This window comes from Ictalurus furcatus, chromosome 5, assembly GCF_023375685.1.
Source record: "Ictalurus furcatus strain D&B chromosome 5, Billie_1.0, whole genome shotgun sequence".
Classification (NCBI taxonomy): Eukaryota; Metazoa; Chordata; class Actinopteri; order Siluriformes; family Ictaluridae; genus Ictalurus; species Ictalurus furcatus.
This window is the reverse complement of record NC_071259.1, coordinates 23,071,678-23,088,883: the sequence shown is the minus strand read 5'-3', so window position 1 is coordinate 23,088,883 and position 17,206 is coordinate 23,071,678. Positions and strand designations below refer to the sequence as shown.

Genomic DNA, 17,206 nt, shown 5'->3' with positions numbered 1-17,206 from the left:
TCCTCTTCCGATTATAAATATGCAAATGAATGGATAAATGCACAAACGTATTTTAAATTTAGTCAAAATACGAGAATTTAAATAGATTTTTAAAAAATAGCAGAAAATAATATTAAATGAATCAACTGTCACACAAACACGATAACCGACTATAACAGCTACCATTCACTCACCACTTTAAAAAAATGCATTTTGTTTTATTATCTTAAATGATATTTGTTGCTAGGCGTCATGAGAATATTCCATTCTATGACATAGCTTTATTCTGTGACATCATAAGAGCGCTGGTTTTCAAGAGTGGAAAAAGAACACAGAGCTTTCAGATATTCACTGACTATTGTTCGAGTAAAGTTATTATTGAAGTTGCTCTGATCAAGAGAGAAAAATGAATATGTTTCTGAATGCACTTAAAGCTGGAGAGGAAACGACAACGGACCCCAAGGACACACCTGAAGGTACAACTATTTCTCAGTCGTGCTGCTGTAACCACACAGTGCTAAGTTTACTTCTGTCCTTTAAAAGAAATGAACTGAGCAGATCTGTTCAGTCCTTCATAAGCTAAGAGGCTTTAGTCATAATTTGGCTGCTTGAAAGATATGCTGAATCATAGAGGAGTGTATCTTCAGGAATGTGTAAAAAAAAAATATGCCAGTGTGTTCTTGGCCTTAGCACACATTAGACATGTACATACTGAACATCCGTAAAGTGTATTTATTACGGAGGCCAGTGAGAAAGTGGGAATACTTGTGCTGTAGTGTTTCACCAGGATCAGACGTGGAAAATCTGCTGGTCTGGAATTCAAAACATAAATAATAGATGATGATGATTATGTCTGATGGCTTTTTATTTTTATTTTTTTATTTAGTGTATATCTGGGCCACAGAACCGGCTCTGGTCCAACCCACAGAGGTTCCTCAGGATGAGGTCACGTTAAGTTTCTTCTGCTCCTAATGTTGACAAAAATCCAGTTTTCCATTATATGAACATTTTAAATATCTGGATTGAAATGTTTGCCACTTACGGATGAGGAAATGACGTTTGTACTCCAGCATTAACCTAAGGACAGCAGTCCAGACCTGATGTTCATTAATTGCAAAAATTGCTAATTGTGTGTATGTGCGCGCGTGTGTGTATGTAATCTTGTACAGTCACATTTTGGGAAAATAATTTTTTGCCTCCAAACCATAAAAGTGTCTGAATGTGTGTAGAAGTAAATAAGCCTTAATTGTTGTAAATGTTAGAGTTCCATGGCAAAACTTGAGGAGAAACACCAGAAGGCTGAGGATTCCATTGCTCAGCTAGAGGTGGAGAAGGCGAACCTGACCAACCAGGTGGAGAAACTGCGAAGAACAGTGGTGAACATGGGGACCATGCTCACTGAGACTCACAGGGAGTGTGATAAGCTAACAGACGTAAGCAAGAAAAACCTTGCATTAAGCAGCTCCTATAGTAATAACATGAGGATTTTATTTATGTTTAAGCATTAAGCGCTCGAATTGAATCGTCTTTTGCCCCATGTGTGTGTTTTAGGAGTATGAGCATGAACAGGAGGCTCACAGCATCCTCCAGAAGGAGAACGATGAGATGAAGGAGACTCTGATGCACAAGGAGGAGTTACTAAAGGTCAACTTTCCTTTTCATGAAAGCATGACTGCTATTGTAAACTTTGTAAGAAGTAAATAAAGCTAATAAGCCTTAATCGTTGTACTTTTTTAGGTCTCACTGCCTGAAGCTGAGGAAAAACACCAGAAGGCTGAGGATTCCACTGCTCAGCTGGAGGTGGAGAAGGCAAACCTGACCAACCAGGTGGAGAAACTGCAAGAAAAAGTGCAGAACATGGGGAACATGCTCACTGAGATTCACAGGAAGTGTGATGAGCTAACAGACATAAGCAAGAAAAATCTTGCATTAAGCAGTTCCTATAGTAATAACATGAGGATTTTATTCATGTTTAAGCATTAAGCACTGGAATTTAATCATCTTTTACCCCATGTGTGTGTTTTAGGAGTATGAGCGTGAACGGGAGGCTCACAGCATCCTCCAGAATGAGGACGATGAGATGACGGAGACTCTGATGCACAAGGAGGAGTTACTAAAGGTAAACTTTCCTTTTCTTGAAAGCATGACTGCTATTGTGAACTGTGTGTGTGTCTGTGTGTTTCTCTGTGTGTGTGCTTGTTTACTTATATTTTGGTGACATTTTGTCATTTTTCCCATTGAATAATGAGTCAGTTTCTAAAAGTGTCTGAATGTGTGTGTAGAAGTAAATAAATCCAATAAGCTTTAATTGTTGTACTTTCAGAGCTCCATGGTGAAAGCTGAGAAGAAACACCAGAAAGCTGTGGAGACTATTGCTCAGCTGGAGGTGGAGAAGTCTGACCTACAAGACCAGGTAGAGACACTGCGAAGAACAGTGCAGAAAATAGGGAACATGCTCACTGAGACTCACAGGGAGTGTGAAGCGCTAACGAATGTAAGTGAGAAAAGTCCTTGCATTAAGCAGCTCCTATAGTAATAACATGAGGATTTTATTTATTCTTCAACATTAAGCACTCGAATTTAATCCTCTTTTGCCCCATGTGTGTGTTTTAGAAGTATGAGCGAAAGCAGGAGGCTAACAGCATCCTCGAGGCGGTGAACGATGAGATGATGAAGACTCTGAAGGTAAACTTCCTTTTCATGAAGCCATGACTGCTATTATGAACTCTGTGTGTATATATGTGTGCTTGTTTACTTACATTTTTGGGACATTTTTTCATTTTTTTTGTCTGTATTTTAGGAGCTTGAGATGAAGATCAATGAGATGAAGCAGACTCTGATGGAAAAAGAGGAATTACTGATGGTAAACTACCTTTTCATGAAACCATGACTGCTATTGTGAACTCTGTGTGTGTGTGTGTGTGTGTGTGTGTGTGTGTGTGTGTGCTTACTAATTTTTTGAGGACATTTTGTCCTTTTACAGATATAAACCTTCATTTTTTTACTTTCAGACTCCCTGGCAGAGACTGAGGAGCAACACCATGAGGCTGTGGAGTTGGTTTCCGAGGCGGAGGCAGAGAACTACGACCTGACTAATCAAATGAAGACCCTGGTACAGTGGGGGAAATAAGTATTGGATGCGTCAACATTTTCTTCAAGAAATATATTTTCAATGAGGCTATTCACATGAAATTTTCACCAGACATCAGTATTAACTCAAGAAATCTGGAAATATAAAGAATTCACAACATTAAAGTCCATACATAAAGTGGAATGACAGATGTTCCTTAGTAGTAGTACTCTGCCTCTGTTCCTTCTTACTGGTTAAAGCTGACTTATAGCTTACTGGTTATGGCTAAATCTCTTACATAATCGACATATACTCGCAGTAAGTGTTCTGATCACCCAAATGAACTTTGTGTGACTCACTCCTTTTATACTATGCTTGTGTTTCAAGTGTTTTGTTGTCTTAAGTGACATTTGTGTTACTATCCTCTGCTTTTTAATTATAAGATGGACAGACACTCCAGGTGAGTACAGTACACATGCCTCACTAACAGAGACGATTCATTCTGTTTATTCATGTTTGATGTAACGTTGGTGCAGAGTGGGAGCTTTAGTGATTGCACCAACACTAACCTTGCTAATAAAGTTCATGATGATGATGATGATGATGGCTACGCAAATCTTTCAAGGTTTATAATAGGACTGAGAGGTATAGTGAATTTGAATGTGTATGATGCAGTGCCACAACATGGATTTCGAAATACTATGGATATGGTGATAATCCCAAAAATGATGAAACAGAACCAGCCCTAGTAAGAGACTAATATTAACTTGAATAACTTAAATAATTAGAAGAAACTTACATGTAGTTTTAAAATGGGAAATCTCAGTAATGATGCAAGAGAATTATTATTGCTGGACAAAACACATCTAATGATACAGAGCCCATGTGAGTGCTGAATTTAGGCAACAGTACTAATTTGCTAAACCATTTTCATGCTTCCGGGTAAGCAGCAGCAGTGCAATCACACACACACACACACACACACACACACACACACACAGACACACACACACACAGACACACACACACAGACACCCACACACAGACACACACACACTATGAGCCAGTTCTACTCTATCCTAAGCCAAGAGTTATAAATAAACTCAAAACTCCAAAATTAGCAGAAAAGAGGACAGCTAAATGACTAAAACATTATTCTCTAAACTAGATTTTCACCAGATTTTTATTTTTTTTAAGTCGGCTTCCTTGTGGGAATGCTAACCTCCTAAAGGTCTGCTGCACTAACTGTGATTTACACCGTAGAATAATAACAATAATCCATTACATACATTTTAATATTTGTGACACGTAATATTTAGTTTTTACTGTACTCAGATTAAGTAAAGATTTATTGTTCTAACCCATTGGTATGGACATCGCATGGTTTTTGGTTTAAACTAATAAAATTGTATACTTTTATTATTTCAATAATACCTAGTGACCAATTTTTTTTAACTTAAATGTCCTTTCACAGTTGCCCAGGTCATGCAATTTTTAGACAGTACATTTACTGACTCCATTACTATAAAGCGCTGGTGAACTGTGTTTCTGAGAGATTAGCTTCAGGGGGATTTAATGGGAGAACTTTGGATTTAACGGGAGAACTTTGGATTTAACGGGAGAACTTGGTTCTCATTCCACACTTTCTGTGTGTTTATTGTTTGAGAAATAGAAGAGAGAATCTCGAATGTGCAGTGACTCTCCGGCGACCGCGAGCCAGTCTAAAATGCGGTCGACTGTGAGTGACGTCACTTCCAAATACAAACACGCCCCGTAGTATACTCGCACCCTCAACACTGACTGGCACAAGGCCGTGCTTTGGTTTCCGGTAGGGGAGATTTAAAGTGGAAGGAAACGGGATCATGGCAAAGTCGTTGAAGTTTACTCGTTGTTTGCTGGATATGCCCAAAGTTGCAATCAACGATGTGCAAAGAATTGTCTGAATAAAATAAATAAATAAATAGATAGATAAAAAAATAATAATAATACAAAAACAGAATAAAAAGCTTAATGTCAGCGTTTACAGAATAAGTAATTTAACAAGAACAGAAACTGGACCACACATACATTCACAACTCTGTCAACTACACAGTCAGACATTTTGAAGTTTATTTACTTTCATTTCCAGCTATTCTTGAAAGAACAGAGTGCTGCTAGTTGCTGTTGACAGCCCTAGTAATTTTATATTAATCTGACAAACACTGTTGACATCAGCTTACCTTGTGTAAAAAGTAATGTCCTAATCAGAGGCAGCAAACTTGTCGAAACAAAACTTGCTGCTAAGGGTTATCTCCTCAATTTGTTTTCAGAGCCTGGCTATTTCCGCACATAGATCTTCAGTGTGGTTCAGGGACAAATCCAGGGCAGCAGGCTCAGCAGTTGAGCATGAATCGTCCTCTAAATATTCCACATCCATAGAGGGGGCATCACTGTGCAATGTGTCTATGTTTGGTCGCGCTTTCCTTTCCCAAACTCCGGTCCGTGGGGCCGGAAGGGTGAAGTTGTTCCAATGAAGTTGTTATAAAAAAAAAAAATCTTTTGTCATTCACATAGATAGCCTTCTAGCTCTATTGTAGTCAATTTGCTCTTTGACCAAAATTAGCAGCCTTTGGACTGTGGATCGTTCTATGAGAGGGATCACAGTAGTAGACGCAGAGTGTTTCTTTTTTTGTCTATATTGCTCATTCCATTCAGTGCTTTTATGTTCATGTACTAGTTCATGCATTCGTCACCTCTAGATTAGATTACTGTAATGCCTTACTGTCTGGATGTTCCAGTAGGAATATAAATAAGCTCCAGTTAGTCCAGAATGCAGCTGCTAGAGTCCTAACTAGAACTAGAAGATACGACCATATCACACCAATATTATCAGTACTGCATTGGCTCCCAGTGAAATCTCGCATTAACTATAAAATACTATTATTAACCTATAAAGCACTAAACGGTCTCGCGCCACAATATCTAAGCGACCTTTTGGTTTTATATGATCCGCCACGCCTACTTAGATCAAAAGATGCAGGCTATTTGACGGTACCTCGAATAGTGAAGGCTACAGCAGGGGGAAGAGCTTTCGCTTATAGAGTCCCACAGTTATGGAACAGTCTTCCTATTAGTGTTTGGGACTCAGACACAGTCTCAGTGTTTAAGTCTAGGCTTAAAACGTATTTGTTTACTCAAGCCTACCCTGACTAGATTCTGTTCTACTACTTTGCAGTCATAATAATCTTTTTTCTCCCTCTCTCCTTTCGCCGAGCCCCACACGAATTTATGGAGATACTAGAGATCCAGATCCTTTCTGCCTCTGGATGGAGCTCAAATCTTCTCTAATTCCAGACTGCTGGGACTACGGCTGCTCCTAAGGCCATACAGACTTCATATAAATCCATAATGAACTTTTTCACACTATCTGTTGTTACCCAGATGAGGATGGGTTCCCTTCTGAGTCTGGTTCCTCTCAAGGTTTCTTCCTCTTAAAACATCTTAGGGAGTTTTTCCTTGCCACCGTCGCCACTCAGTGGCTTGCTCAGTTGGGATAAATTCACACCTTTAATATCTGTATACCGTGTTGATATTTCTGTAAAGCTGCTTTGAGACAATGTCTATTGTAAAAAGCGCTATACAAATAAAATTGAATTGAATTGAATTGAATTATGTCTGTAAAACCTGCAGGGATGTTAGGTATGATATTTGTATTGTAAATGACACTAGATTTTAGTTGCTATTGTTACACAACTTAAAGTTAGCAATTTTTCCTGGTTTAAAAGTTTGCATTCTACTGGAGAAAATCTAATTGGAACAACTTAATTTTTAAAATTACTGTCAACTTAAAAACTTGTGTTCATAATTATGGTAATTAAGCAAATAACACTTAAATTCCTTTTAAATAATGCGAAAAAAAACTAGTTGGAACAACTTAATTTTTATGAGTAATCAACTTAAAAAAATGTGTTTATTATACAAATTATTAATTAAGTGTTAATTGAAAATACAATTTGATTGTAGAGGAAAAGGTCATTTCTCTAACTCAGTATAGTTTGTTGATTGAACTTAATTTCATTAGAAGTTGTCATAACTCAAAAAGATTGACACAAACTGTTGCGTTAAGTTTTTTGTTGTTGAGCCTAAACATTTGTTTTTAGAGTGTGCATCGCCGCTTTGCATTCTGGAACTTGGAGTCTGATGTTTGTTGTGTACACTACTTCTGTTATGGATTTCTCGTTAATATGACATTGAATGTCGCTGGAAAATTGTCAGTGCAAAAAGAAGCTCTTGCTTTTTTTGTTTCTGGGAAGTGACAAAGCAATCCCTTGTTTGATTAAAATGTTTCTCCTATTAAATGCCATTGTAATGTTGTGCTCAATGTGAGGTTCCAACTTCTCATTCCCAGCCTTTAACCAGTAAAAGTCACAAAAATGCCCCCTGAACTTCAAGTTTCAACTTGTCAACTTGGGGTAGTCTTTTAACTACCAGTTCCTTCCCTGATTAGCAGTGACGTTAAATCAGCGTGGTTGCACACACTGTAAACAGTATAAAGTTCCCTTTACTACTTTTAAATTAGTTTAGCGCAGTATTTGCTTTAGATCAATTAACATACAGGCACAGTACTCGGTTAAATCTATAACACTGACCATACTAATCACTGGTTTGAGAAGGTAATCTTCAATGTTATATGTATCACTAACTTGTTAGTGGTACATATAACAACCGGCTAACAAAGTGGTAACAATCGGCTAGCTCGTAGTTAACACTAATCTCTATTGTCCACTGGCTAGCTTGCTGCTATCGCTACTCGCTATTGTTCGCTGTTGTTGCCGTACTGCAATTTCAGTCCAAAATGTTGCATGAATGTTTGAAGTTCACTACAGTCAAACAGTACCAACAGCCACTCAGGCCTGCAAATAATCGACATACAACTCTCATTGACAGCCACTGGGGCTTTAAACTGACCGTTTTTCCCGCTCCCAAAATCGTCCCGGTCTGAACAGGGCTTAAAGGTACAGTTAAAAAAGCTTTACTTGCTCCATGTTTTTTCCCCACTTTGCAAGTTGAACGTGGTGAGGCAGTAAATGACGTTATTACATTTACATTTATTCATTAAGCAGACGCTTTTATCCAAAACAATGTGCAAATGAGGAAATACAAGCAAAGCGATATATCAAGCAGAGAACAATACAAGTAGTGCTACCATGCAAGATCTTTAATTGAGTTCTAGAGAAGCAAAGTGCGCAGAGTAGAGGTGTAAGAGCCAGAGTAAGTGTTTTTTTTTTTGTTTTTTTTAAAAATATAAATAATGTGGGGTTGGCATTTTAGGGGTTATTTAAGTGCTCACAGAAGAGGTGGGTCTTTAGCTTTTTTTGGAAATAGTGACAGATTCTGCGGTCCGGATTGAGGTTGGAAGTTCATTCCACCACTGAGGCACAGTTTGTTGGAAGGTTATTACACTTAGCACATTATTTTGGTAATTGACTTTACAAGGCACCACAAAAGGCAGTAAAACTTTGCTAGCAGTGTCCCCCGGTGACGTCAGAGCGGCACAACTGCTTATTTGTCATGGAAATAAAGGAAATACGGAACCAACCATCAAATTAGCTCCAGAAGAGCTAAGCACATCACAAATATTTCAATATAAACACATTTAATGTGTTTCAGGGTGGAGTTTTCCTTTAAATAATGTTATATGCCTTTGGATATACATAAGTAATGATAATTTAATAATTTTATTTATTTATTTATTTATGTTATATTGAGCATATACAAAAGTAAATACACTTACACATGTTTACAATGCACAACAGATATTAACAACAACAAAAATATAATGAGTATTAAAAATATAATGAGTATAACAAATAACCAGAAAAAAAAAGCCAAACAAACAAAACATTGGGCCAGGGGTAATATCTAATTTACAATAAATTAAATTTGAGAAAAGAAAACGAAAAAATTCCTTGAGCCCTCCTTCCCTTTTATATGCAACACACAATCAATTGTACATTTATTTATTTATTTTTAAAAAAGCATAAATATTATACACTGTACACAATGTAAAGGATTGTAAGGCTTTGACTTTGCTTGAGGTGGAGATAGTATATAAGTAACATTTCAAGTCTTTGCAAAAAAAAATAATAATAAAGAGGGGTTTAACAGACAAAAATGTGCACTTATGCATAAAAAAAACTTGGCTAGAAAAATGAATAGATTTAATAGAAAAATGCGTGTCTTTTAAATTCTCGTTAAAGTTCTAAAAGCCAAATAAGACATCCTTAAACAACAAAGAAACGTTGTCTAAGAAAGAACCACGTACAAGCAAACAGAATTTCCTCCAAAAGTACCTACGTATTCCTGTTGTTTTGATTAAATAAAAGTAGTAATTAAAAAAAATACTGTAAAATCTCACCGGAAGTAGTACGCCATCCGGAGTATTTCTCGCCTACTGTGAATTCGGACATACTACCTCTCTGGCGTACTTCTTTTCGCCTACTATATAGTAGGTAAGTATGCGGTTTCGGACGCAGACAGTCGTCTATTTCAAGACACATAAAAGCTTTAAAAAAAAAAATCATGAGTGCGATATTACTGATGTATTTCATGTCATAAAATAAAACGTGAAAATATCTTAAGCTTGTGTTAAACACAGATCTTATTTCAGGCATTTTAAACCCATTAAAAACCCCAATAACTTCGGGACGATGGAACCGGATTAAGTTGATTAGACAGTCCGATTGGTACAGAGTTCAGTCTCAGTCTCAGTCTCGGTGCCTGGGGCTCTTGTGGTCTAACCGGAAGTGCGCGCACGCACGTTCATTGGCAAGATGGTGGCCACCAGGAGAGGAACACGCGTGAGCTTACCAGCGAAAAACACAAACGATGAAGCCCCAGCGACACCGGTGTGCTTTTATTTATATATATAATAACTAAGTTATACTAGATATTGCATTGAGTATCTTTGCTCACAGGCGGGTAAAATGAACTGTAGACGATGTAAGTGGTAATTGGCCACCTCTCTGCTTGCTAGCTAACAAACTTTTCATGACTAGCTATCTGTTTGCTACCTAATAAACAGTTCAATCCACTGTAATTATAGGTGTACGGAGATAAATCAGCCTTCGATAATAGACATGACTGCAGGAACTAGAAGTAGCCACGCAAACATTTGCTTCACGTGGATATTCACTCTTTACTAAATTAACTGTAAATTGTGTTTAAAGTTACTGACTGTAGCCCATCTGTCGCTATGCACAATTGATCAGCCCTCATTTGTCCCATCTACTAGGCAAAAAGGACAATAGAACCACTGCTGTGTTTTTGTTTTGTTTTCAGTCTTAGCATAGCAATGACAGACTTAATGCAATCCAGTTTTACTGGGGAACCTAATAACGTGTAAGCATTAGATGGTTGGCATGCACTTACTTGGTTGTTATGAATGCTAGGGTTTAGGGTGGTCACTGTACCAAAATTTCAGTAGGCAGTACCAATATCAGTAAAATTCCATGTTACTCGGTCCAAATCAAAACACAAAAAAACATGTTAATTAAACACACTAGTTTATTAACAAAGTTAAATATCAATGTATAATGTCTTTTTAAAAATGCCATTCTGTATACTTCCAAGTATATCATTATTAAAGCTACTAGGAGTTATCCAGCCAAGAGTAGAAATGTTTTTCTGACTGACTGATATTAAAGACAAACAGTGCTAGCCACACATCTGTTGTTTTCTAACACATAAATTCCAGATAATTCGGTCATCAAAAAGCCTCTGGTGTGTAAAATTAGTAAACCCCATTATGTCCTCCCATTTATTTTACTCCAATAAAAGTTAAAGCATTAAATGGTTAATAAGGATTCCTAACCGCATTAGCGTTAAATGCGCATATGTTAACCATCAAGTAAGCAAAAACGAGGATGTTATCTTGCAATTAAACACACCAATTAAACTATGCTACAGCATTCTTAATGCAACCGCTACCATAATTTTAAACTCACCTGTTTGAACTGCTTGAATAAATACTGCGGGAAAGCAGCCGCTCTTCCTGAAAGCATGGTTAATCTATCCGCGCACAAATTTTAGGGGTGTGGCTTTTACACACATGGCGGTAATAGCACCGAAAGTGGAAAACGAACGTCCGAGAGAAATAGATGTATTTCGCTCACTATAAAGTAGGTAAGTATGCGGTTTCGGACGCAGCCACGGTAACCAGCAGAGCTGCTGCTGCTTTGGCGCTTCTTGTTGAACGGTGCACCCATGAAGAGTTCCCGACTGACCACCTGTTGGGCAACACGTCAGTACTGGGTTGACCCTGTACTAACGGTAGTTATGAAAATCTGGTACCGACAACTTTTTTCTTTTTAGTACCGACTTTTTACTGAAGTACCGGTACTTTTGACAACCCTAGTAGGGTTATGTCTTAGGTGTTTTTTGCAATGCTGATCCTTAACTAAGTAATTAATAAGCCTTTCTGACTTTGGAAGCCAATTATTCTTTTTATCTTTATTAATGGTAAAAGTAGCTGGATGAGGATGATGGTCAGAAGCAGAGAAGACCATCCGTGCAGTTGTGTGCTGATTTGGTATCTTGGCATATATCGTTTTGTTACTGGTACAGGGGACACCATATGTGATCGCATGAGATTCACAGGAAAGGCTCTGTGCAGGTCTTCACATCAGCTTGTAGCACTATATCGTCATAATTATTTAAAAAAAATTTTAAAAGAGAGATTTGGTCAAGCAAAGTGTTGTTTTAAGTGTAACTTGTCATTATGACACAGCGTTAGTAAGAAATTGCTTGGTTTTTGTTCCCTTTAACAGGTATCTATCACCAGAAGAACGAGACATAGAATAGTGTTGGTGACAACGCAGTCCCAATCCGAACAGACCAGTGACTCCCAGCAGGATGAAGCAGAAGAGCAGAACATAGCTCCAGCTGAACCAGCAAGTTCACCAAAAAGGGAAACTAGAGGTTCTAAATGTCGTCCCACAGCCAAACTGCCGGAATCCACACATGAAGCAGATGTGTCTGAATCCGAATCTTGCTGTTCTGTGGCCTCAGATATCCAGTGGACCACTCGAAGCAGAAGGAAAGCAACAGTCCGAGTGAAACCTACAACTGGTTATGAACAGGATGCGTCTAAAGCTGAATCTAGTTCTTCATCATTGGGTAAAACGCCACGCAGATCCACAAGAGGTCAGAAGAAACCTGTTCCTGTTTTAGAGTCCGTCATTTCACAGGAAGATGAGCACTCAGAGGCTGAGTCCTGCAGCTCTGCGGCATCTCTGTCCACAAGGGTCACGAGGAGCTGCAGGAAGCCTGCTGTTGCTGAAGGCGCAGCTCACTCCGAGGCTGATTCTTGCTCGTCTGTAGTTTCTGGCCCACAGGGATCCACTGTCCGCAGGTCCACACGCATCAGAGTGAAGGTCACCGAGCCGATCCCCATCCACTTGGAGCAAAGCGAAACTGCAGAGGCTTCTGCTGCTCTTGAGCCAAGGGGGCGCAGAGGCAAAGCAAAGTCTGTTGAGAAAGACCAGGCATATGATTCTGAGGGATGCCAGTCTGGCCCTAGCTTGAGTCCTAGAAGATCCACTCGTAGTCAGGTAGCTGATACTGATGCAGAATCAATATCGACTGCGTACACATCTCTTGATAGTCCTTGTTCTACACGGGACAGGGGAACCCCTTGTAGTAGCCGAACTGGCTCAGCTAGCAGCAACCGGGCTGTTCGAGTTTCTAGATCGAGAAGTGTTAGGGTGACGTTAGATGTGATTAATATGCCTTCGTTGGCCTCCAGAAGTGTCAAAAAGGACAGTGAAGAAAATGAACCTGAGATGGATCAGGCTGATACTACAGAGGATATTCCTTGCCCATCTCTAAATGCATCAAAGTCTGACATGGAGGATGTAGAGGAGATGGAGGAAGATGCAAATAATAAAACAGTTATTGCTGCAGATCAAAAATGTTCCATTGCTGAGGTGAATAATTGGGATCTTATTCTAACCATTGATGAGGATGAAGTGGTTAAACCTGAGAGCAGGCAAGACATTTCTTCTGAGACTGAGAAGAATGTTGAGGAATGTCAGAAGATTGCAGATGAGACCATGGAAACACATGAGGCTGGCTCTGTGCAGGAAGTCCAAGTCATGGAAGATGAATCAAGTTCCATGTCAGTGACGCCCCAAAAGAGTGTCACGGGGTCTGAAGAGGATCAGACAAACCTCACAGCAGCACCTGATACTGAAGTCCAGCAAAGTTCTGATTCAGCCGAACATGACAAGAATTTAAAAGTACTTGGTGAACCTGAGGAAAAAGTGGAAGCAACCAAGGAGATGGCAGACATGGCGGCTGATGAAGGCGCCATTACAGTTGACCACAGACCTTCAGAGGAAGGTGTGATGGAAAACACGTCTAATGAGGAAGGATCTTCGTCAAGCTCAGAAGCATCTAAGGTGAGTATCGAGAAGACCAAGCCTGTGAAGGGATGTGTCAGCTTGCTGGACAGCAGTGAGGATGAGGAGAGCGATGATGATGATGATGATGATGGATTCTCAGTGGATGTAGATAACGACGAGGCTGTGGACTTGGAAAGTGAGGATAAAATGTGCTCTTCTGAGGATCAGCCAGGTCCTTCTGCTGCACCAGACTCACTCACGGGTAACGGGCTATTTGTTATCGACGCGCGTCCTGGATGGCCGCCCCGTCAGAAGTACTACATTAATACTACACAGAATGAAGATGATGACAATGTCGAGGACTCCAAAGCAGCTGAGGATGAAGATTTTATTGACGAGGAGGGAGATGATGATGAGGAGGAGGATGAAGACTCAAAAGTACTCTTCGCTACTAGGAATCCAGCACTGTATGAATTGAACTTTTCTTTTTTCCTCAAAATAATTAGTTATAGCTTTTTTTTTTCTTTTCCTCACAGTGTACTTAATCTCTTTCTCTTCTTTCTTTCAGGAATGAGTTATCCAGTTCTATTGACCCAGGGTTGAAAGTAAAGGCTCTTGGTGGATTATATATCAACTTTGATGGCAGCAAATCCAAATCGGTCTCTGACAACCTGAAAAAGCTGAAAGATCAGAAGAATCAGGATGAGGTATTTAACTTTAACTGATTCTCTTTATCGTATTAGATTGGGTACCCTGTTATAGTGCCATTCCTGGTGGGTATATAAATAAACATTTATATTATAAAACATTTAGGCTTCAGTCCCATTGGCCATTAATACTTCACAGTAGTAAGGCATCTCTCTATAGACTTACATTGGATTATGAATGATTTTTGCCCCAGCTAATGCAAACAGTTATGCGCCTAATGCAAATTTCCAAGGTCAAAATTTCAGCATTGTAAATGTAGGTGAACTCTTGGGTAGAAAAGTTCCTGATAGTTTTAGATTTCTCTAGAAGTTCTGCTTGGAAGATTTACCAAAAATGAGACCCCTTGCTTTTTAAGGTTCTCTATTGAATTTTTAAGGGCTCCTCAGAGGGACAAACCATTAAGGTGCTAGATGGGACCTTATTTTCTAAGACTATTGGGTGGCTATCGATGGCAAAATGAAAACAGTTCGTCACACAAAGGTTTTCAACACAGCGCATGCTAGTGGCTCAAAATGGCGAGGTGGATGGTATTTTTAAAGGCAAATGGCAACACTAAATAATGTTGCATGCAATAGTAATGCCCTCATAGGGTACTTCTAGAATAGGGTACATCTTATAGTGCCAGTGAGATGCATACAAGTTTCCTATACATAGACAGCCTTATTTGTTGCTATGAGTTTTCCATCTTTTCTGGTTCCATAACCAAAAAATATCTGTTTCAAAGATTGCATTGATTTTCCAAAAGCTGTCACATGGATGTCTGCCAAAACAAAGCTTCAGACATCGTTGGTCGCATGTTTATAGCAGAATGAATGAAGCACTAATAGTGTTTTGAAGAAAAGTATTTATATTTTATTTTAGTTTTAGTTTTTTAAACATGCCCCACAGCTTTGGTATAAAGGATGAAATTGCTATGGGAGGCAACTTTTTTTTTTTTAAAAAACCAAAAATATAATAAAAGCAAAACTAAGGATATGTTTAAGGGCTTTTCAGCATCTATCAGAAAACTCAGCTATGAAAAAGCAGTTAAAAATCAAGCAGAGTTTGTGGGCGGACATCAGTTTTGGGTAAAATGTCTGTCTGTATTCTGTGCTCAGTTAATAGACCTCTGCACATAGTGAATTGTGCCAAGCCAAGCATCCTTTTATATTTTTAGTGCTGGATCGCGCTGTTGATGGAAGCTAACAACTGTGATTGATTTGTACTCTTCTTGCTTCCTTTCTTCAGCACTGACATGCATGGGTGAAGCCTCATGCATCCATCTATCTATCTATTTGCAGAAGCATGGCACATTAGAGCACATTATGTAAAAAGTCCATTCAACTCTTGTGAAACTAAACAATAATTTCCGTGCATTTCTATGGGCCCGTGTTCTGTCAACAAATTTTTTTAAACCAGTAGCATGTTGCATTTTTGACTGATAATAAAGTCCTTCATTCATCAAATGCACCTTTCTAGTAATGCACATTATGGATATTATTATTATTAATAATAATAATAATAAAAGTTACAGGTATTTACAGAAACTGCCTTTCTGCTTACTTAGAAATCACGAATAGTATTTTATTGTGAATGTTAAGATGAGAAAACACACAGGCTTGGTAGTCCTTCAAATGCATCAAATGGTAGATTTTCAAATACTTCATTCAATTTGAGATGCCTGGTGCTTCTAATTGCTCATTTTGCTTTTGCAGTTGCTGAAGAAGAGTGTGATTGTTGCAGACTTTGAAAAGAAAGACACTGTGCCACCATACAAAGAATCCAGACATGCTGCTAAATTAAAGCGCAGGGTAAGTAAACATGTTCCTCAGCCAGTGCTGTGGTATTTGTATGTAAGGATACAGAGAAAGGATTTTTGTAATGAATTTTGTTTTTGTTTTTTTTTAATGCAATGCACAGGAGGAGAGAGCTAAGACCACAGGGGATGGCTGGTTCAACATGAGAGCTCCTGAATTAACAGAGGACCTGAAAAATGATCTCAAGGCTCTAAAGATGCGTTCAGCCATGGACCCAAAGCGCTTTTACAAGAAGAACGACAGAGAAGGATTTCCCAAATACTTTCAAGTGAGGATTCATCCAGCACTTTTGATTTGCTGATCTATTAAAGTAATAAATGTGTGAGGAAAAGTGTAGTTTTTTTTTGTTCTTTGTGCATTTTTATTTTTTCCTGTAATAGTGTACAAAGTCTTGTATCTTTATCAGACTTGGCATGTACTTGGGAATTTTGACATGAATTTATTTAAAATGTACTCTTCGGCAGGTTGGAACAGTGGTTGATAACCCCATAGACTTCTACCATTCCCGAATTCCTAAGAAAGAGAGGAAGAGGACTATTATGGAAGAATTGCTTGCTGATGCAGAGTTCAGAAGGTAAACTAGAAATGGGTTGGTTTAGAATTTTGTTTTTCTTGTCGTACTACTCTGGTAAATTAATTTAGAGCTCTTGATACATGTGGTACACGTAATAAAGCATAAGATTGTTTTTACTATGCATTCATGTATTTTAGATTTTTATTTTTGTTATAACGCCACCTTTCTCCGTTTTCAGTTTTAACAAGAGGAAGTATAGAGAGATCATGGCAGAAAAAGCAGCAGCAGCAGCTGGAAAGATGAATAAAAAGAAGTATAAATTGAATAAAAAGAAATGATGTAAGCTACAGTCCTTTTACCTTTTACACATGTGGTGTTTATGTAAATACCAGGAAGATTGTCGCAGCTCATGTGAGCTTAGGTACAGTCTTTATTGTGTAGGATGGTTTTTTAAAAATGTAATAAATTTTATTTGAGGGTGTTTTATCATTTTAATACTTTACATAAATTGTGTATTACATACTTTTTTAGTAAAGTGTAAAGAAAACTGTAAAACAGAACTAAGCAAGGTTAAACACATTAGTAGCTTTGTCTGTTTTTTTTTTTTTTTCTGACTGAAGAAGCTTGACTTTTGCCACCAGTTTGGAGGATTCAACAACATGACAGTTCTCATTTAAGACCTCTCGCAGACTGATCACCAATAAATCATGTAAACCAGCCGACTGTGTAGCTCAGTTTTTTGTCTGTTTGGAAAGAG

General features: G+C 38.4%; 2 protein-coding genes across 5 annotated transcripts; both read left to right on the top strand.

Annotated features, from left to right (window-relative positions):
• The first annotated feature begins 306 nt into the window (after positions 1-306).
• On the top strand, positions 307-3,650 carry LOC128607983 (leucine-rich repeat flightless-interacting protein 1-like). Of its 3 annotated transcripts, XR_008385983.1 has the most exons (11): positions 307-455; positions 866-924; positions 1,242-1,412; positions 1,531-1,623; positions 1,717-1,806; positions 2,006-2,098; positions 2,303-2,473; positions 2,593-2,664; positions 2,780-2,842; positions 2,991-3,367; positions 3,493-3,650. XR_008385983.1 is itself a non-coding variant. In XM_053625315.1 (10 exons), exons 1-10 carry the CDS (start codon positions 386-388, stop codon positions 3,069-3,071), a joined length of 882 nt encoding a protein of 293 aa, XP_053481290.1. In that variant the 5' UTR covers positions 307-385; the 3' UTR covers positions 3,072-3,650. The 3 variants fall into 3 exon arrangements, 2 of the variants coding, with proteins under 2 accessions (XP_053481290.1, XP_053481287.1); XM_053625315.1 differs by having other exon boundaries at positions 2,303-2,392; positions 2,991-3,650; XM_053625312.1 differs by having other exon boundaries at positions 2,991-3,650.
• A 6,096-nt stretch (positions 3,651-9,746) lies between these two features.
• Positions 9,747-17,168, top strand: dnttip2 (deoxynucleotidyltransferase, terminal, interacting protein 2). 2 transcript variants are annotated; one of them, XM_053625307.1, is made up of 8 exons: positions 9,747-9,936; positions 11,857-13,898; positions 14,000-14,138; positions 15,834-15,929; positions 16,039-16,203; positions 16,400-16,509; positions 16,688-16,788; positions 17,070-17,168. In XM_053625307.1, exons 1-7 carry the CDS (start codon positions 9,862-9,864, stop codon positions 16,785-16,787), a joined length of 2,727 nt encoding a protein of 908 aa, XP_053481282.1. In that variant the 5' UTR covers positions 9,747-9,861; the 3' UTR covers position 16,788; positions 17,070-17,168. The 2 variants fall into 2 exon arrangements, with proteins under 2 accessions (XP_053481282.1, XP_053481281.1); XM_053625306.1 differs by having other exon boundaries at positions 9,748-9,936; positions 16,688-17,168.
• The last annotated feature ends 38 nt before the right edge of the window (positions 17,169-17,206 follow it).

Bases quoted from the DNA above. Each gene is read 5' to 3' on its own strand.
- LOC128607983 (XM_053625312.1), top strand. From the start codon at position 386: ATGAATATGTTTCTGAATGCACTTAAAGCTGGAGAGGAAACGACAACG. The intron at 456-865 runs GTACAACTATTT...TTTTTTATTTAG, and splicing joins CCCCAAGGACACACCTGAAG to TGTATATCTGGGCCACAGAA. The intron at 1,413-1,530 runs GTAAGCAAGAAA...TGTGTGTTTTAG, and splicing joins AGTGTGATAAGCTAACAGAC to GAGTATGAGCATGAACAGGA.
- dnttip2 (XM_053625307.1), top strand. From the start codon at position 9,862: ATGGTGGCCACCAGGAGAGGAACACGCGTGAGCTTACCAGCGAAAAAC. The intron at 9,937-11,856 runs GTGTGCTTTTAT...TCCCTTTAACAG, and splicing joins ATGAAGCCCCAGCGACACCG to GTATCTATCACCAGAAGAAC. The intron at 15,930-16,038 runs GTAAGTAAACAT...TGCAATGCACAG, and splicing joins CTGCTAAATTAAAGCGCAGG to GAGGAGAGAGCTAAGACCAC.